Source organism: Adiantum capillus-veneris, chromosome 13, assembly GCF_014529385.1.
Source record: "Adiantum capillus-veneris isolate H3 chromosome 13, ASM1452938v2, whole genome shotgun sequence".
In the NCBI taxonomy this organism is placed as follows: domain Eukaryota; kingdom Viridiplantae; phylum Streptophyta; class Polypodiopsida; order Polypodiales; family Pteridaceae; genus Adiantum; species Adiantum capillus-veneris.
Window position 1 is genome coordinate 78,881,299 of NC_140943.1, and position 21,211 is coordinate 78,902,509.

The following is a 21,211-nucleotide window of genomic DNA, read 5'->3' on the forward strand; positions in this document are numbered from 1 at the left end:
GACGCTAGTGTCACTCCATCCAAACGTTTCCTGCATGTTGTAAAGAACTAGGAGCGGCTTCAATCTAGATACAAATGCTCCATCATACAATGACGTATTGGCTTCAGTTTTCATATTATCATAGATAAGCCTTCTTGAATCCATGATCATCTCGATCATTTCATTAATCTCAGGCTCAAACATAGCCTTGTTGGGAATGTGGTCTACATGATCATCCTCCGAGCTATCAGAGGCTACATCTTGTGGCCTCACATATGCTGCTTGACCAAAGCACCTGTGAACATGTCTATTGGGTTGCAAGATTGCTACCTGTTGGCTAGCGTCAGAGTCCAACTAGTTATAATTGGCAATAACTCGATCTATAATAGATGGATGAAACCCGCCAGATTTATAAACGTTGTGCAAAGAAATACGTCTTGTCCATCGCACAACATGTTTGCATTGATTACAAGGACATAAGATCCTTGTTGAGAGATAGGTGTTTCGGTTGGACGGCCCCACACCGTCTCGTCACTACTCATAATGAATGTAAAAACCTTATAACCTGGACATAAATTTAATCTTCTATTGGCATACCCTGTCTTTTATCTCTCTCTCTCTCTCTCTCTCTCTCTCTCTCTCTCTCTCTCTCTCTCTCTCTCTCTCTCTCTTTGTTCACACTGTAAACTACCTCACATTCTCTAGTCATGTCTAATCCCCGCACACCTCGGTCTAGAGGTGCATGTAAATCAGAACCACCGGGTTATAATCTCGTCTTTATTGGTCAATTCCTATATTTGTGGGTATGAGAAATCTACACATCCATGTCTACATGACAATGTATGTAGTGGACAAACCCCTTTGCCTCTTCTCTAGCTGTAGCAATTCACAACATCTTAACATCTCTTCAGAACAGATCCTTGTTCGAGGGATTACTTAGCACATTACATGTTGGCCTCCAATTTGAGAATCATGCCGTTGAAAGCTTTCCAACTTAAGGTTGCATCCATAGAGAGGAAGAGAGGGATCACCGTTCGCCTAACTATAATTTTTTTCCTGTAATCTCAAAGGTAGACTTTAATATAAAAACTAAATCCAAAATCTAATCTTAAATCTAGCCTAATTGAATATATGGTGATTCTTAGCTAATTGATCATGGTTAGTGGGTGAGTTAATAGGTGTCATATTATGATGGGAATATACATATTTTTGTGTACCTAGTGTTTCCTCTTCGGACAAAGCCTTGAGCTGAACTGGAACTCCCTCTTCATTGACATGCCCTAAAATCTAACCTAAATCTAAATCTAATCTAATCTTAAACTCAACATAAACCTAAATCTTAGATCTAACCTAAACCTAAATGTAATGCAGTTTTCCGCTTGTGTTTTGTGTAGCTCTAACCTACATTGGAGGTGAGTTATGCTAGTCGTGCACACAGAGAGAGAGAGAGAGAGAGAGAGAGAGAGAGAGAGAGGTGCCTTTGTTTCGGAGTAGTGCTAACATGATTGAGTTGCAAATGCACAGTGCGATTGGGAAGGTGGCAACTCCAGTCGGTCGTGTAAGAACGCAAGGCTGTTTGTGGGCGGGGAGTGGCTGAGGGCCGACTGCGGAAACGCCAATGGGCAATGCAGGAGAGTACCATCTATCTCAACGACAAGGTGCTCAACAACGGAGGCCAGCTCATCTGCCACAACTGCAAGGGAGAGCCCTTCAATGCACTCATGAAACATTGCGAGTTCTCTCACTCCTACTCCAGCATCAGCCTCTTCGCCTCTTGCACAGCCCCCAAATCACCCTCTCGCGTCTTAACCTCCCTGGACCTCAACCGCTACATCACCAACAAACATGGCGCCTGCGAATACGCCTATTGGGCTGCAAGATTGGTGCCTATTGGCCAGTGTCAGAGTTCGACGAGTTATAATTGGCAACAACTCGAGTTGTAATCTAATCTAATCTTAAACTCAACATAAACCTAAATCTAATTTAAGTTTAAATCTAACATAAACCTAGATGTAATCTAACTTAAATGTAATCTAACATAATCTTAAGTCTAACCTAATTTACCTAATCTTAAGTCTAACCTAATTTTAAATTTAGCATAAATTTTAAATATAAGTTAAATATAATCTAACCTAATCTTAGATCTTAATCTAACCTAATCTTAAATGTAATTTTATATCTAACCTAATACTAAATCTTAATATAGCATTTCATTAATTCATATTTTCTCTACTTCTTTTATCTATCTCTCTCTCTCTCTTTGTTTTCTCCCCTTACCTCTCTCTTTTTGTCTTCTCTCCCTCTCTCTCTCTCTCTCTTTGTTTTCTCCCCTTACCTCTCTCTTTTTGTCTTCTCTCCCTCTCTCTCTCTCTCTCTCTCTCTCTCTCTCTCTCTCTCTCTTTGTTTTCTCTCTCTCTCTCTCTCTCTCTCTCTCTCTCTCTCTCTCTCTCTCTCTCTCTCTCTCTCTTTTCTTCTCTCAATGTGTGTGTATGCATTCTTTGTTTATGCATATGCATAATTTTTTGTGTTTATGCATGTGTGTACATTCTCTCTCTCTCTCTCTCTCTCTCTCTCTCTCTCTCTCTCTCTCTCTCTCTCTCTCTAAGACACAATGTGTGTGTGTGTGTGATTGAGAGGGAGAGAGAGAAAGGGGAGAAGGGAACATGAGAGGGAAGGAGCATACCTGGCTCTCCTTCTTCTCCTCGTGTGTGTGCGTGGTGGTGGGGGGGGGAGGGGGAGGGGCGAAGAGAGAGAGAGAGAGAGAGAGAGAGAGAGGAAGAGGTGCGAGTTTACCTATTTCGCTAGAGCGCCGAAACTCAGATATGAGATCTGAGTTTTTGGCGCTCTTGGTTTATTTTTTACCCTTGTCGGCGTCGCTATGAGTGTCGCTATAGGCGTCGCTATGCAACAAAGAAAATAGCGACGCTGTGGATTTTAACTTTTGAGCGTCGCACTACGAGCGTCACAAATATAAAGTATCTCTTGTAGTGTGATCTAATCCCAAAACCATAAAACATAATCCAATCACATCACACGGGTGAACACTCCACCCAACTCATGTGAGGCACAACCAATCCTGCATAACCACTCTAACATAACATGGCTGCGAAAATTTTGGCAGCATTTTGACAACATAATCATATCCAAAAAAAAAAAACAAGAGCCACGCCGCCTTCCACCATAAAATCACAACCATAATCCATGAGGGAATCTCAACCCTTATCCACAAATCATATTCTCATTAAACCAACTCCCACACTTGGAGTTTGGTATATCCATTGCTGTCAATCAAAGTCCACATACATGACTCTTAAGACATGAACTTTTCATGCATAAAAGAAGTCCGACCATCACCTAAACAAGATATAAAAGTCCAATTTTGACAACATCTAACCATGAAAAGTTGATGCATCATATCTGCACTTCACCTCTCTAGCACATAGAGCTAGTTTGACCTAGAAAGGTGGAAAGCAATCAATCCCATAAGGCATCCACACCTACCCATAAGGTTCCATACATTATATGGTATCATTCCATCTCCCTAAACATGATGCAAAATAGCTCCGACCCTTAGGTCGACCATAAACCATAACTTCACACATATGCGTTTTTTCCATTTTCATGAGTATACATAACATGCAAGTAAAAGTGTTTGACCTCAAACCAATGAATCAACCTCAGATCCATAATATATACTAACACTCTATCGCATCACTTTACCCATTTGACACTCACACAACAAACGGTAACACAGAAAGAAAGCCACTTTATTCATATCTGCCTATGCATTTCGGGTGGACTAACCATATACCCTCACATGAGTCTATGGACATCTAATACTTGAAATCAACTCACCAAAATAAACCACAAGTCATACATAAATGGCTTGGTTAACTCACAACGTGATTTGTACTTCCCCCTTGGTAGCCCCCTTCACGCGTAGGTAAACCCGGTTATGGAAGGTTTAATAACTTGCATATCCAAGGTGATAACGGAGACTAAAATACATTTATCATCAAGTTAATCAAAATTTTCAATTTGTTAAACGGGTTTTGTCATCCGGTGAATCTATATAGTGGTTCTCCAAAGAGCTTGGGTTCCAAAATTTTGACTAAGTGCAGTGAGCAGTAATCTGTTTTTTGACCATATCTCTTAGCTCGTGCGTAATTTTTACATGACATCAAAGAGACAAAATATTCTAAATGATGTATTTTATCTCTAGTCTAAAGGATTCGAACTGATTAATTAAAGGCTTGAGTTATGATTAAAACAGTGTTCCTACTGCTTCTATGACGTGAAACGAAAAGCGCTTTTTGTGCACGCATGTGATCATAAACACATCGTGTGCATAAATCAATGTGTTAAAAATTATGAAATAATCATGGGTCAAATTCATACTTACTCACCAAATCTACACATGCACTTGTATATGAAAAAACAACCATCGAGAGGGTATCTACTCCGAAAAACGACATAGAGAGAGAGATGATGATGGCTATGGAGTTTAGAGCTTCTCACCGTGCTGTAGAATTGATTAGGGGATATCGAAAGGCTTCTTGCTTTTCCGCAAGAGAGCGGTGATGAGAGCTACGTAGAGGTGTTCACCACGAGAGCTTTCGGAGAGCGCGTACATCGTGAAACGAGAGAGGAGATAGTAAGCAAGTAGAGAGAAAGTATCCTTCTTCTTCTTCTTCCTGTAAACGAGAGAGAAGAGCTTATGGAGTTGACGATGAAGAGCTTGCACATGTAAGTATGGCCTTGCAGTATTAGACGCAACAAACGACACTGAAAACTGAGCACTCCCTGTGCAAGCCAGTGTGATGCCCAACCCAAAAACTAGCGCTAGTTTTTCAGCCAAGAATAGCTGCAAGATTTTGAGCACTTTGTTAAAAACATGGCTTGGATTTTGGTGGTCAACTCTCCCACTTACCATTTAATTTTTACAGTAAAAAACTGACTAATTGAACAGTATCTGGTTAACTAATGAAAACGTGGCTAGATTGTGTCGTACCATGATGTCCCAACATAATTATGACTTTTCCTTATTAGCTCGACGTATTTACGATATTTCTTTTTATAAAAATAATTCCCGTGAAAATTTCGTTTAGTCTCGTTTTTTCTCCAAGTCGTCATTTTTAAATCCGACGGAGACTAAAATTAATATTTCTATGCTTAGGTCATCCTAAAAAGCACATTGCTTTTCAAAAATGCCAAAAAGAATGAAAAGTTAAAAATAAAGTAAAAAGCAAAAAAAAAAATCTAAAATTGAACTATAGGTTCTCCTTTGTCCACTGAAATAAGAAAGCAGACTTGCTTTTCACTAAAAATCATAAAAAGCTAAAAATAGCGTGATAAACACTCAAAAAGAAGATTTTTATAAAATCAAATCTTAACTTCCTCGCAACACGTAGGTTAAGGATCCGACCGTGCTTTTTGCAAAAAAACACCTAAAAGCATAAAAAGCATGAAAAAGCTAAAAATATCAAATTTTCTCAAAACTGAACCAAACATTCATTTGACGTACTGGAACATGGAAATGACCTTGCTTTTTACTTTATAACCTTAGAATACTGTCAATCAAGCATCTTCAATCAAAATTTGACAAAACGAACATTAGAATCTATTTTTCTTATTTTCAAAGAGATTCAAAATTTGGGGATCTTACATGGTCTCAATCACCTTTTGATTCACTCACTATCTATGTGAGCACCATGCATAGGATTGTGTTTGTGCTCTTAGCTTGTCCATTAGCTTGAGGGTAATAAGGTACTGATTTGCAATGAATTATCATGAACTCATCTAGTAAGAATTTTATCACTTCATTTATAAAGTTAGTCCTGAAGGAGTACGAGCGGAAGTGTGACGCGAGAGAGAGTGCGAGAAGAAGAGCACGACGATATGGTGAACTCGCTCTACTGTAATGTGTAGAGCATAGTGAGTTCTTATTAGGTTTTTACAAAAGAATATGTGTACATACCTGGCGGCCCGCCCACTTACCTGGGCGACCACATTGGGCTTTATACCCCAACAACCTCCCACTTAAAGTCCAATGTGGTACTTTAAGTGTGAGAGAATCTACTATACAAGCTAATATACAAGAGATGTAGAGAAGTGATGTACTACCCTACACCTAACTGCTTGCGAAAATGCGCAAAGCTCTTTGAGGGAAGTCCTTTTGTAAGTAGATCAGCAGGATTTTCTGTGGTATGAACTTTGACAAGCTGAAGTTGCTTATCCTCGAGCATTTCCCTGATGAAATGATACTTCACATCCACATGCTTTGTCTTTGAGTGATAAACTGGATTGCGAGCCAATTGTATAGCACTTTGACTATCACAATATAACACAGGCATCTCTTCTTTGATTCCCAAATCTGTTACTAGTCGATTAAGCCAAATTGATTCTTTGCATGCCTCTGATGCTGCAACATATTCAGCCTCTGTAGTAGACTGAGTAACACAATCTTGTAATCTAGAACGCCATGATACTGCTCCACCAGCCAATGTAAAGACATACCCTGACGTAGACCTTCGGTTGTCTAAGTCACCTGCATAATCTGAGTCTGTAAAACCCTTTACACTTAGCTCCTGACTCCCATAGCATATACGCATACTCTTTGTAGCTTTCAGGTATCTCAATATTCCTTTCACTGCCTCCCAATGTTTCTTGCCTGGGTTTGACATGTATCGACTTACTACTCCCACTGCAAATGCAATGTGTGGGCGAGTAGCAATCATTGCATACATCAAACTACCCACTGCTGACGCATATGGAATCTTATCCATTTCAGCATGTTCTTCCTTAGACACAGGACAATCTTGTTTGCTAAGTTTCACATATGGTGGCAATGGAACACTCAATGCCTTTCCCTTCTCAATATTGAAACGTTGCAAAACCTTGTCAATATACTCTGTTTGAGATAACCAAATCAACTTCTTTGATATGTCTCTCTCAATGCGCATACCAAGTATATGACTTGCCTCACCCATGTATTTCATGTCAAACGATTTTACCATCTTTGACTTCAAAGCTGAAATTTCTTCCAAGTGCTTGCCAGCAATCAACATGTCATCCACATACAAAATAAGGATCAGCCAACTGCCATCCTTATCCTTCTTTGTATATAGACAGTGATCGAACTCACTACGTTTGTAGCCTTGAGAAAGCATAAACTTGTGGAACTTATGGTACCATGCCCTCGGTGATTGTTTTAAGCCATAAAGACTCTTTAACAACTGTCATACCAAATCTTCCTTGCCTTTCTCAACAAACCCTTCTGGCTGCTGCATGTAAATTTCCACATCTAAATCACCATGCAAGAACGTTGTCTTGACATCCATTTGGTGCAACACCAAATCTAATATGGCAACCAATGCAAGAAAGCATCTCAATGTAGTCATCTTGACCACCGGAGAGAAGACTTCATCAAAGTCAATGCCTTGTTCTCGCTTAAAGCCCTTGGCAACAAGCCTTGCTTTGTACTTTGGCTGACTATCATGAGCGGTGATCTTATACATGTAAACCCATTTACAAGGTAGAGCCTTTTCTCCCTGTGGTAATTTAACTAGCTTCCATGTCTGGTTTTTATGCAGAGCTGTCATCTCTGACTGCATGGCCAATTGCCAATTCCCAGAGTCCTTCATTTGCACTGCTTCCTTGTAACATGAAGGCTCATTGCAATCAGTCAACATGACATAGTTCATAGATGGAACAAACCTATCAGGAGGTCGCGTGACACGTCCAGATCTACGCACAATAGGTGGCTCAGGCTCAGCCACAACCTGTGGTTCCAATCTATCCTGTCCTTGCTCCTCTTGAGCCCTGACATTTTGTCTTGCACGTGCAGGTCCATCTTCTTGGAAGACAACTCTTCTAATCTCCTCAACCCTCTCTGGTTTAGAATGATATTTGGATTCATTAAAGTGAACATCATTGCTGCGGATAACCTTTCTGGATTCGGGATCCCAAAGTCTATACCCCATCTCACCAGAATTACCATAGCCTAGAAAGATGCACTTTTTACTCTTTGGCTCAAGTTTGTTCCTAAATTCCTTTGGAATGTGAGTATATGCCTCACAGCCAAAGACTCTGAGATGCTTGTATGAGGGCATTTTGCCTGACCATACCATCTCTGGCACTGAATCCTTCTGCAAAACCTTGCTAGGAGATATATTTACAAGATGAACAGCTGTTGATACAGCTTCAACCCAAAACCCATTTGGCACCTGTGCATTAGACAACATACTTCTGACCTTGTCTTGTATGGTCCTATTCATCCTCTCAGCAACACCATTTTGAGGAGGATTGTAAGGAGCAATAAGTTCACGTTTTATACCCTTTGACTCACAAAAGTCCTGAAAGGCCTTTGAAACATACTCTCCACCATTGTCAGTGCGTAAGCATTTAAGCTTCTTGCCACTCTGATTCTCCACAAGTGTCACAAACGTTTTGAAAACACTAAACGCTTCATCCTTGTGCTTGAGAAAGTAAACCCATACTTTCCTCGAGTAATCATCTATAAATGTCATAAAGTAAGAAGCTCCCCCTAGAGATAGGTTAAGCATAGGTCCACACAAATCACTATGAACAAGTGCCAACTGTGTATCTCTTCTACTACTTCTATGCTTATGTGGCTGCTGTGTTTGCTTACCATACAGACAATGTTCATTGAATTCAAAATCATTAAATGAAAAGCCAGGCAAATAACCAGAATGAGACAAGATTTCCGTTCCCTTCTTGGACATATGTCCTAACCGGCTATGCCACAAAGAAACGTTCGGCTGCTCGGTTACATTGATTACATTTTTAGAGACATTTAATACATAAATCATGTAAAGTCCTCCAGACTTTACTCCATGTGCTACTGTCATAGAACCCTTGGATATCTTCCACATGTTCTGTCCAAAAGTGGTGACGTAGCCAGCATCATCAAGTAAACCTGTGCTGATCAAGCTCTTTGTAATTGCGGGAACATGTCTCACATTCTTCAGCGTGAAAGAAGAGCCATTCTGAAACTTCAATTGAACATCTCCAACACCTAAGATCTCACATGTCTGCCCATTGCCTAGCCGAACATGATCTTTAGTGGTCACATAAGAGGTAAACCACTCCTTGTTTGGAGACACATGAAGTGATGCCCCTGAGTCTATAATCCAGTCACTCAGTGCATTTCCATCAGATGCTGTAACAAGAGCTGAGTCCATTGTATTCTTCAAGAAGTAGATGTCTCCTGACACTAGACTGTCATCCTCTGCAACAGTGTTTGTCACATCTATTTCTTGAATCTTCACTGAGGACTTGTTCTTCTCACCATTTGAGAATTTAATCATTTATGTCTGCATCTTCTTGTATCGTTGGTGTCAGTATTGGTTGACTTCCCCTTTCCCAGTTGAATGACAAGAACCATGTGACTGAAAGCGTCTTGAAGAGCTCTCTAAATGTCATCTTTGGGAATGCGCAAAGTGTTCAGAGGTTTGCCGTTCCTCACCACCTTCTATACCTCGATTCACGTCAGTTTCTTCGCCCTGAGAACGTGGCTCCTATACTGATGTGATCTTGATCCTCGGCTAAGATTGTAGTACCATCTGAGGCCATATTTAGGTGCACTGATATTTGGATACACATCAATGGCTTGTGTACACAGCGAGGGGGCCTATGCAGCTTATTCCATATGGCACAAAGGAAATGTATATCTCCCATGTTCTTTATGTGCCTCGTCTTGGTTACCAAATCTTGTCAATGTATGAGCTTTGCATACTTAGCATGGTGGTAGTATTTTGATGAGCACAAGGTGTCTATTCGAGATAAAGCCTCCGGCTTGGAAGTAAAAGGGGTTACAATTGTGAGTAGATTGTAACGACTTGATCCCTTCGTTCACATTTTGACTCACACCCAACAAAGATTACTCTTAGGTAGGTTACTAGAGACCAAAAGTTACATGGTGTGCCACGCGAGAGTGCTTATATCTGCAGGAGAGCAACAATGTGCTTCAATTGACACAACACAAATGATGGAGATAGCCAAGCGGATATGGGTTATTCTCCGAGATATGGGTGTATTGGATCTCCGTCCAAATGTGGGAGCCAATATTGACACTTGTAGATGCTAATTACAATTACATAGTAGAGTGTTTGGTGGATTTTCTTTTTTTGCCCCCCCCTAATTTTTCCCCATATTTTTTGGGTCGTGGGGTTTTTTTAGAGGTTGGGCAATCTAATTATTTCCCTATATGTGGAGGGAGGTACCCACCCCATGTTGTATCACTCTTGTGCATTGCAGAGTTCGCCAACGTTTTGGGACTCTCGCTCTCTCCAATGTTTTATTTCTCTAGCCTTTTTTCTCTATAGATTTTTTTTTGCTAAATCGCCATTCCCCTCTTTGTCTTTTCGTTATTTCAGATCCCTCTCCTTCTATGGTTTCTCCTACCTCAAGCAACTCTCCAAATGTAGCTATCTTGCATATCTAGGAGATCACAACGATGAGGTTGCTCCCAAAGGTTCAACATTCAGAGGTTGTTGATGCCTAAAGCAGAAGCAGCCAAATAGATGGCTAGTGCAGCACAACCAGCCAAAAAGCTCGGCGTCAGCATAACGAGAACAACCTAGCCAATGCGTGCGAATGCGCTCTTAACAACCTTGACCTATGTCGAGACTGATTGACCTGGTTCATTGAACCGAGACGAGATGCAAAACGTGGGATAAATTGACCGGATGCAATGCATGTGTAAAGAGATTCCTTGAATCTAAATGTCTGCGGGAAAAGCTCGATTTCTGATTTGAGGAAAAGAAGCCATTGTGGCAAAAAAAAAAAAGGGGCTGCGGGGCAGAATCTTCTCTCTCTCTCTCTCTCAGAGTCTCAGCGCGCACGCGCGCACACGCAGCAGTTGAATGAATGCATTAAAAACGTTTTCAGTGGAGATGCTGCTGCTGCTAAACAAGTGCGTTAGGATCATAACATCTGATGACCTCCATTGACGCACATAATTAGCAGTCGTGATGGTCGTCATCATCATGATCACAACTGCAATCAAAGAGAGAACCCACACTGCACAATGAACCCACCATCGTATTCCCCTCTTCCTCCTCTCATTTAACCTCTTTTGCAGCTGCCGCCCCTGCCACCCTTCATCTCATTAATTGTCCATCGATCACCCTCGCCAGCTGCCTGTAACAATCACAGAAAAATGGTCAGAAAACCCACCAAACTGCTCTACAACCCCTTCCCTCGAGAGCCCTCTAACATTGGGTTCTTGAAGGGCACATTAATGTACGATCACTCCGCCTTGCATACCAAAGCCTTTGCAGCTGGAGAAGGCTTTGTCATAAAATGGCACTCCATTGAATTAGGAGGTTACTTGTCTGTGCATCATGCCGAAGAGCCCGACCGAACCCTTTGGTCTAGCCTTCGTGGACATGCTTTTGTCAGTGGAGCTCTCGGGAACGATGTCGTGCAAGAGAGTAGGGGCTCTTTCTCCATCCATGACAAAGCTGACCTCTTACTCACCCACCAAACCATCGAACAAATCAATGTAGTCCTGCCAGAAGAGAGAAAAACTAATGAAGAAAGGGACGTACTTGATGCCGACCCGATTCGACGGAATGCTAATATTTTCTTCCATGAATCATTGTCTATTTCCGATGATGGAGATGGTCATAAAGCATGCGTGCGTGGTCCTGCCGTTCTTGTCACAGGTTGCATTTATAATGAGCCCGAACTTGCAGCATGCCAACTCAAGCAGTACAAAATTTCACAAAGCACTCACACAGGGCCTTTCTATGATATCAATAGAAGCAAAGCTACTCACATTGGAGTAAGATATTGGCTCTTCTTCTATGAGAAGCGAGACCACCACCTTGGTTTCTCTATAAAGCTAGAGCAGCCGGTGCAGCAAGAGCCTGATTTGCCTTCCTTAGCTTTATTTCACCACCAACCTAGATACTCCGAAATCTTGCAAACTCTCTCAAAGCAAAGGCCTGATAGTGGAAAAGCATACCGACAACTTGATGCGTTACTCTGGCTATGGTCTTCAAAACCGCTCTCTGCTTTCGAGCAAAGGGACCAGCTCCAGTACACCTCTGACAAGATCAATAAGCCTTTAGCTTCACTAAAAAGGTTGAGGGTGAATGATATGTTTGAATTAAAAAGCCCAGCACGAGTTGCATGTGAAGAGCAACTGCACAAGGACAGCTTGGCTTTGATGAATTTCACCAATGGTCCAGAGAAGAGAGGGCTCGACAACAGAGCAAATAACAAGGGCAAAGTTTTGGATTGCAAGCTGAACCGGGTAATTCTAACATATGCTGCGGAAGAAGATGAGCAATTCTTTGGCTTCGGTGAGCAGTTCTCCTTCTTCAATCTTAAAGGCAAAAGGGTACCCATCATGGTGCAAGAGCAAGGGCTTGGAAGGGGGGATCAACCTATCACTGTGGCTGTCAACCTCGTGGCAGAGAGGTAATAAGATTTCTTGTGTTTAGCTTGCAAGAAAATGGTCTTCTAGGCCCAGAGGATTCACTGAGTAGTTCTCATCATGAGTAGCACTCCTTCGTCACTTGTAACTCTGGGTTTGGTTATTCACACATCATGTAGGTCTGGAGGTGACTGGCATACGACCTACGCTCCGGTGCCTTATTACATCACTTCCAAATCCCGGTGCGTATTCTTGGAGGAGTACAACTACTCGGTGTTTGACTTGAGCAGAAAAAATCAAGTGCAAATTCAGGTCTCTCTCTCTCTCTCTCTCTCTCTCTCTCTCACTCACACACACACACACACACACACACCTATCATTTCACATAACAAGTTAGCTATTTCAGTTGCATGGAGAGAAAATGGAAGGGAGAATTCTGCACGGGAGAACCCCATTGCAGCTGATAGAGAGGTACACTGAGGCCATTGGAAGGATGAGAGCACTGCCAGATTGGATCGTGGAAGGTGCTGTAGTGGGCATGCAAGGTGGCACACAAGCCGTTCGTGATGCATGGAGCAAGCTCAAGCAAGCTGATGTACCCATCTCAGCATTCTGGCTACAGGTCTCTCTTTCTCTCTCTCTCTCTCTCTCTCTCTCTCTCACACACACAGTGTGTGGAGTATCAGGTCTCAAGTTCAAGACTCGTGGTCCTGAGTGTTGAGGCTAACCCTCATCGTGTGCTGTCTAATCCTCATCATGTATACTCCCGCCGTCTCCAGGTCTAGTCCCAAGAGACCTCCAAGATCGATCCGACCAATGTTATAGTAGAAACAATTCCAAAAGGTCTTGAAGATCGACCCGTCAGGGTCTTTAATGAAGACCAAGCTATGGGATCAATGACGCATAGGCAGGCTCAAAATTCAAAAACATCATGCACCGTCGGATCTGATCCAAGTTTACTTTTTCACGTTTGTATCTACTGTATAAGGGTTTGTTTTGCCTCGCACGCCATCAAAACCTACGAGCCCGCGTGGTTACGGCATCCGCCTCTCAGCAGGCAAGTCATGGGTTCGATTCAAAAGACGGGAATTGATCGCTTTTTTTTCTTGGGCCGTCCACTTGCCTTGAGATTCCCACGGCTCCCAACCGTCGATCCCATCTCTCCTACTTCATTAAATACCCCGTGCCACTTAGTGACAAGGGGGGCTAGTAATAGGTAAAATAGAGACATGCTAGCCACAAAATCAATTTTGACTGCACGCTTTTCCTCCTCCTGATGTGAATGGTAAGGGCTGGGTCGCACCAAAGAGTAGGACTAATGGGGGGCAACTCTAGTACAGGGTCGCACCTTGGGGAGAAGAAAATCCTATCTTCAATATAGGAGAACATGGGTGCTTAGTTCCCTCTGTTCATTGGTCTACTTTTCCTACAAGCAAGTAGCTCTTCTCTTCAACATAATTTTAGCTTAAAACTCCCCTTTTTCAAAGTGCTAGTAGAGTTATATTTCTCACTCTATTCTCCTGCCTTGTTTTTCTCTTTTTCTCAAAAAAGTTAGTGTTCTATTCCCACTCGATCCACTATACCTTGATGCAACTCAACTCTAACCCTAGCGGAGGGAGAAACGGGCTTTCTCTTTCGCCGCCCTTTGTAAACCCGGCCAAATACAACATTAGAACCTCTCTCTCTCTCTCTCTCTCTCTCTCTCTCTCTCTGCACATTATGCTCACTACAAGTTTCGAGTATCCGAGTACCACACACTACTAGAGTGCTCAATTTTTACTCACAATTGAACTTGCCTCCCTCACCTACATACTTTTCTCTCCCAGCCAATGTGAGCCCCCCATTGTGATGCTCATCACCACGATCTGTGAGGATCAAGAGTCAGTTATCAGCCCCGCACATAGTACACAACATGTATCTTTGGTCCCATAGGTCATCTTTGACCTCTGAGGACAATAATAAGACTCTCTCTCTCTCTCTCTCTCTCTCTCTCTCTCTCTCTCTCTCTCTCTCTCTCTCGTTACATGGTAAGAAAAACTCCTGTCATGTACGTAGCCATGATAACAACCTGTTTGTTGAATTTTCATCAGGATTGGGTCGGACAAAGAAAAACAAGCATAGGGTGGCAGCTTTGGTGGAATTGGGAGCTTGATGAAGAGCACTACTCTCAATGGAGTGAGCTTGTCAAGGACCTTCAAGATCAAGGAATCAACATCTTAGCCTACGTAAATCCATTCCTTGCAAAGGTGAAGCAAAAAGCATCAAAAACCAACTTACTCTTTTCTCTTATTAAATCATGACACAAACGGGCTTTTTATGGCATTTTGGGAAAGAACCAGAAAGTTGCTTAAGACAAGGTGAACGCTCGCTTTGGCATTCTAAAACAATAAAATGAAAGGGAAGTCAAGCCATGTAACACTGTGAAATGTGAAATGAAGGGACCCAGTGACAAACTACAAACAAATTTAATTTTTCACTTTAAAAGGTAGGTCCAATCGGAGTAGGAATAATAAAATTTCAAATGTCCGCCGAACTCTCTAAGGCTTGTTTTAGAAAGTCAAAAAAGGGGACATCTTATTTCCTGATACCATGTAAATGCTATAAATTTATGGGTTTTTTCAATACCCTTTCAACGCATGTAATCATCTGTTCTTCTTTTGATGTGTGCTTCCTTCATGTGCCACAGGTTGACAACAAACCCAAGGCAACCCGTGATTTGTTCAAAGAGGCCAAGAGGTTGGGATACCTTGTCAAAACCTCAACAGGATCACCCTACATGATACCCAATACAAGCTTTGATGCAGCAATGCTAGATTTAACCAACCCAGAGGCTTGGATGTGGCTGAAGGGCGTAATGCAAAGCATGATACAAACAGGCATCAAAGGATGGATGGCCGATTTTGGCGAGAGCCTTCCTTTCGATGGGAAATTATACACAAGTGAGGATCCACAAGGACTTCATAACAAATATCCTGAGATGTGGGCACAGCTCAACCGAGAAGTCGTCGAAGAATGTGGGGATAAGGATATGGTTTTTTTCATGAGATCTGCCTATACAAAGAGCCCACGGTGGGCAACCCTCTTTTGGGAAGGGGACCAAATGGTGAGCTGGCAACGGAATGATGGAATCAAAAGTGCTGTGGTGGGCTTGCTGAGTAGTGGCATCTCCGGTTTCGCATTCAACCACAGCGACGTTGGTATGTACAAACTGGTTATGCCTGTCCTTTTTCAGAATCTTCTATACAAACATCCAGAGATTATCCTTCCTTGTTCCCACCAAAAGAGCCTACCACAGTTGTGTGATTGAAATACTGGCGGGTGATGAGCTGCGAAAACATGATAAATATTTTTTATAGGTTGTGCCACACGAGGCATTGTTACAAAAACAACACATAGCACACAAAGATGCACTAATGGTTATTTACTTCAATGCCGACTTGTTTGTCGAAAGAGTATCAGCAATTTAACACACCTTTAATTGGACCAATGAAACAAGGCCTGTTAGGGCATCTATACTTAATGAACGGGTCGATATCTTCCACCAAGGCAATTGCCTACTCTCCATCGGGTCCATCAAGTGCACTAGTTAAGCCCGATCTATTGCACTAACCACTGTCTACTTTGTTGTGGTCTTGACACTGCAACAGTTTCAAGTCTTAACAACTTTGATAGTCCAATGAAATAAGGCTGATTAGAACATCAAATCTTCAGCTTCATTTGAGGAGATGCCTTCAAGCAGAGCATTTCCAATGGATGAGATTAAAACTAAGGAACTTTCGAAAGTGCAAGTCGTGGAATACCGAATACATTTGATGGACCACAGGTCTCCTAAGACTAAAGTACACTAGTATGCCTTCTATTTATTATTCACATTCTTATGGTGACCATAAAAACATCACTGCATATGTTTTTAGCTTCTCCCATACTGCCTCAAAACACAGAGAAAGAATTCCACATACACAATCCTTTGCACCAGCTTCAAGTTTTTAGGACAACAATCATCCGGAATGGCTTTTCACATGTAAAAGAAAAATTGAGATCAAGAACCTGATGCAATCATGCAGGTGGGTATTGTACTGTGGATTTGCCCTTCTTGCGCTATCATCGTAGTGAGGAGCTTCTGCTGCGATGGATGGAGCTCAACGCTTTCTCAACCATCTTCAGAACCCATGAGGTACACTAACGTGTGATGGTTTACCTTTATGTATGCATCTGAAGCATTTACATAGTCATCAAGATGCACAGCTTGGTGCTGGGAAGCCTTTGTCTGTTGCTGCTTCTTGAGAAACCCTAGAGCTCCTTGAAGGCTTCCCTTACCTTCGACCTGTCTTCATTCTTGCTTAAAAGCATGAAAACTGTTTGGCACCTGGACCTTGTGTATGCATCTGACGCATTTGCATGGTTATCAAGATGCACAGCTTGGTACAAGGTTGAAAAGCCTTTGTCTGTTGCTGCTTCTTCAGAAACCCTTCTGCTCTTTCCTCCGACCTACCAGCTTCATTCCTGCTTGCAAAACATGAAACCTGCTTCGCTTGCATGGATCAAAAGCCAGTTCAACTGTAGGCGTGCCTCCATGTTTCTCTGCGCTGCTCTTCTTCGCTCTGCTGCATCACAGTATAACGTGGGCATGTGATGCAGGGTAACATCCCGAATGTGAACCACCAGTTCGACACGAATGCTACGACTCTGCAGCATTTTGCTCGGTTCGCTAAAGTCTACCGGGCTTGGGCGTTCTACAGGAAACTTCTTGTCATGGTGGGTGTGTGTGTGTGTGCGCGCGCGCGCGCGTGTGTGTGTGTGTGTGTGTGTGAGAGAGAGAGAGAGAGAGAGAGAGAGAGAGAGAGCGCTTTCAAATCTGTGAGTGTGAAGGTTTTTGAGCGACGAACTGACAATCTAGTGAGCGTGCGTGCGCGTGTGTGTGTGTGTGTGTGAGAGAGAGAGAGAGAGAGAGAGAGAGAGGGCTGACGAAGTAGATGGACGAGTCTTGAACTCAAGACCGATTCTTCAAGAGGGAAACCAACCTTTGGATGGAGGCTAAAGAAGGCTTGCAAGTTAATTGCAACCTTTAATATTTGACTTTTGACCTAACCTTTATTAGTTAATCTAACACAAGAAGGCTATGTCTATTGATTAGTAAACAAACTTTTCAAAGTAACCATTTGGTTAAGAATTAACAAAAAGATTTTGCTTTTTGCAGGAAGCAACAACTATGGGGCTGCCTGTAGTTAGACATATGTTCCTTCACTATGCACATGATCCACAAACCACATCTATATGTTTCGAGCAATTTCTTGTTGGCAAGGAAATTTTGGTTGTACCAGTTCTTGATAAAGGGCACAGTCATGTATGGGCATACTTTCCTTACAGTCCCGATGAGTGGCAACATGTGTGGACAGGCAAAATCTACACACCCTTCAATTCTAACAAAGGCCTAAAGGTTCGAATACATGCCCCTCTTGGCTATCCTGCAATTTTTGTGAGAAAAAACTCCCCGATTGGTCAAAGATTTAGAGAAAACTTGACAGTTCTCGATCTTCTGCCTGACAATGGAATCTTTTAATACCTTAGGGACCTCATGGGATTATTAGTTTTTCATCCATAGGAAAGTATATTCCCTTTTGTAAATATATTTGGCCCTATCTCCCTTTCTTAAGAGTGAGATGGGATGAGAGTTTCTAGATTTGATTCTCTCCATTGGTTTGACCCAAACAATAAGCCTATACCCCTTTGGCTGGCACAAATCCAAAGTCACAAATCCTTGTATCATTTATTCTTCTCAAGTTGATGCTTCATCCATATCTGCTCCAAGCTTGAATTTGTACAACATGATTACCTTCAAAAACTACTCAAAGCTAAAGTTTTTGCTAGCTCATGCTTGCCTTCTCCTCTACACAGTGTTTGAAAAGTGAAAAGTATTCATGGAGTGGTCTAAATGCCTCTAAGTGGTGCAAATATTGCAAGCTAACTTATTTTCTGCTTTTTTTTTTAGTGTTTAAGTATGTATGCACGATTGTAAAGAATTACAAAGAGAAGAATCTCCATGTATGTAAAGGATCTATGTAGATTTCCTTTTCTCTTTGTCCAGTGCGACTTTTTTTTTCGCATGGCATTCCTTGTGCCCATCATTCTAGACCACTTGTGGTTGTAGTTGTAGATGGGGTCTCTCTCTCTCTCTCTCTCTCTCTCTCTCTCTCTCTCTCTCTCTCTCATGCACACACACAAACCCACCCCTACACGCTAATTTTTTTGTGATTGTTGAATATCGAATAATAATGACAAATGCAAAGTTATGGAGTTCCACATCTACCTTGCCATCCTACTGCGCAAACTTGGCTTCTTTGTAAGATACAATAAGACTTGTCCAAAGGAGCTAGCTTGGTTGGTTGAGTCTTTGTTCTTTGTTCTTTTGTGACCTGAGTCATGGGTTCAAAGGCGGCCAAGTGACCTTGTGCGCTCATAAGGAAGTTCGTCCCGATTTGCACGAGATGTGTACGATTTACAAAAAGATACAATAAGACTTGATGATCCATTCCAAAAACAAATCTAACCCTTAGCAAAATAAAGATTGAGTGCTTAACAAGGATTATTCCTCTTCGCTTGCTTCATTTTATCTATCAATGAAGCTTATCCTTTGTTAGGCTTTGTTAGGGTTATGGGAGCATAGTTAAAGTAGCATTCATGATGAATGAAGAGAGATAGCAATTACACAAAGCACAAAGGTTTACACCAACAATAAAAACTTGATAATCAAATGAACCAACAACACGAAAATGTGTACAAGATGTCGCTACTTGTGTAGTAGTAGCGGGGCAAGTACAAGTGGTAATACATTGATTAGGTGCACCTCTCAAGGACCAAAATGCATCTCCCCAAAGGGCAACTCCCTTGGCTCCTTGTGCAACTCATCTAAGCCCACATGGTGTCACATGATCACTTGCTTACTAAACTTTGACTACATTGGAGATAGTACACACCAATGTGTTGTAGCATTGGCCAAAGGCCGCATACCCAACATCTCTCACCCCACATTAGCAATGGACTAGGAAATAATCTCTCTCTTTCCCCCTTAATGTATGAGAAAACCAAAGGGGTATTGCATAGGAAAGGCTAGTGAATTGTGTAGTATCACCTCCACCCTCATCCTCTTGCTAATCCCTTCGAAATTTTGCTTAAACTCCCTTTTACTAATCTTCACTTATAGCCAAATTCTCTCTTTCCTCTTCTAAAAATCAACTCCTCTCTCTCTCTCTCTCTCTCTCTCTCGTGCGTGCATGATGGACCTAGTTAGGATTTTACCCACACATGTCCCTGTTGTGAGTGTGTTCATAGCCTTCCATCTCTATTCTTTTTTTTAGACATTGAGGTTCTCTTTATTTATTTTTTCTTTTGAAGAGGTAGAACAATATTAACAAAGCAAGATCAATTTCTCATAAGTTCTTCATTCATTTCAGTAGTTAGACTAGGTGTTTATTACATTTTGTTGTTGCAATTGCAGATGTCTATCCTTCATCATACGAGGAATGGGAGCCAGTGGAGTGTATTATATGTGTCATCTTTGTAACCCACGCTGACATTGGTGTTTTACAGTATGATGGAAGAACTAGCAAGAGTCTTGCATATGAGGGAATTTTCTTCTATGAGCATTTATACCAGCTCAACCAAAAAAATAAAAAAAGTAATCTGGTTAAACTCCCTCTCCCTACCGATTGGAGTTGTATTGACTGGCCGGTCCCGGACACCACCGTGTGTGAAGCTCTCAGAAGCAAGCTGTTTAGGGATGTACAGAGGTCCCTACGAAATTCAGTGCCCACTAAATTGGTAAAGATTGCTAATTTTTGTCCTATATGTTTATTTGTGGAACTATTTCACACCTGCCACATACATGTTGCAAAGAGAATGCTGGTATGTAAATCTCTAGATGCTTGCTTCTATGACAAGCTGCTTGATAGAGGGTGGTATGTTAAAGAGGTGGATAGCACTAGACACTTTGGTGGCCAAGTACATGATCGGCACACAGTCCCTTCTAATCTCCTTCTGGTACCAGTGCTCTCAAATTGTTGCAGGCTACTCCAAGTTTATTCCTATTGATCAAGAGTCAGCAGGCCTGGAGAACAATGGTGTCATAGATTTGGAGGCATTTGACAAAGAGCTCAACCTTGTGACAGTGGTCCCAATAAGAAAGAAATGCAACCTTCTGCAACTTCGGCACGACATCGTGGATGAGTCCGCAGAGAACGAGCCCTCACTGTTCTATTTCTTAATTGGTGGATGCAAACTAATGCAACGACGGGAAAAAGAGATTGTTTGCAGAGAACTAACTGGCCGAGTCCAAATCGTGCCAATGTAGCTTGAAGGAATCTATATTCACGACTTCCATTCCAAAATTTCTTGCAATTTGGTTATGAGATGATTCCCACAATTTGGTTATATCTTTATTTCAATTGTAAGATGAGGTCTGTCTCACTACCTATGTCCCTTTGTTAGTTGGTAGTGTGATTATTGTATATTTTGAACAACATGTGCAGAGTTTAATGTATAATCTGTGTGTGTGTGTGTGTGTGATTACTGTATATTCTGAACAACATATGCAGAGTTTAATGTATAATCTCTCTATCTCTCTCTCTCTCTCTCTCTCTCTCTCTCTCTCTCTCTCTCTCTCTCTCTCTCTCTCACACACACACACACACACACACACACACACGCGCGCACACACACGTTTCCACGGCACCACATTGAGAATTACAAAGAATCATATTAATCTAGATAGCTAGCATTTCGGAGAGTATTTGTAAGTAAAAATTCTGAAATAGTCAATGGGTTGAAATA

At 41.8% G+C, this 21,211-nt stretch overlaps 1 protein-coding gene across 1 annotated transcript; it reads left to right on the forward strand.

Annotated features, from left to right (window-relative positions):
* Positions 1–10,788: 10,788 nt before the first annotated feature.
* On the forward strand, positions 10,789–18,249 carry LOC147444307 (uncharacterized). The gene is made up of 8 exons (XM_086526977.1): positions 10,789–12,429; positions 12,565–12,697; positions 12,792–13,007; positions 14,476–14,631; positions 15,072–15,582; positions 16,450–16,559; positions 17,024–17,140; positions 17,583–18,249. The coding sequence occupies exons 1-8, from the start codon at positions 11,162–11,164 to the stop codon at positions 17,943–17,945; spliced, it is 2,874 nt and encodes a 957-aa protein (XP_086383103.1). The 5' UTR covers positions 10,789–11,161; the 3' UTR covers positions 17,946–18,249.
* Positions 18,250–21,211: the final 2,962 nt, after the last annotated feature.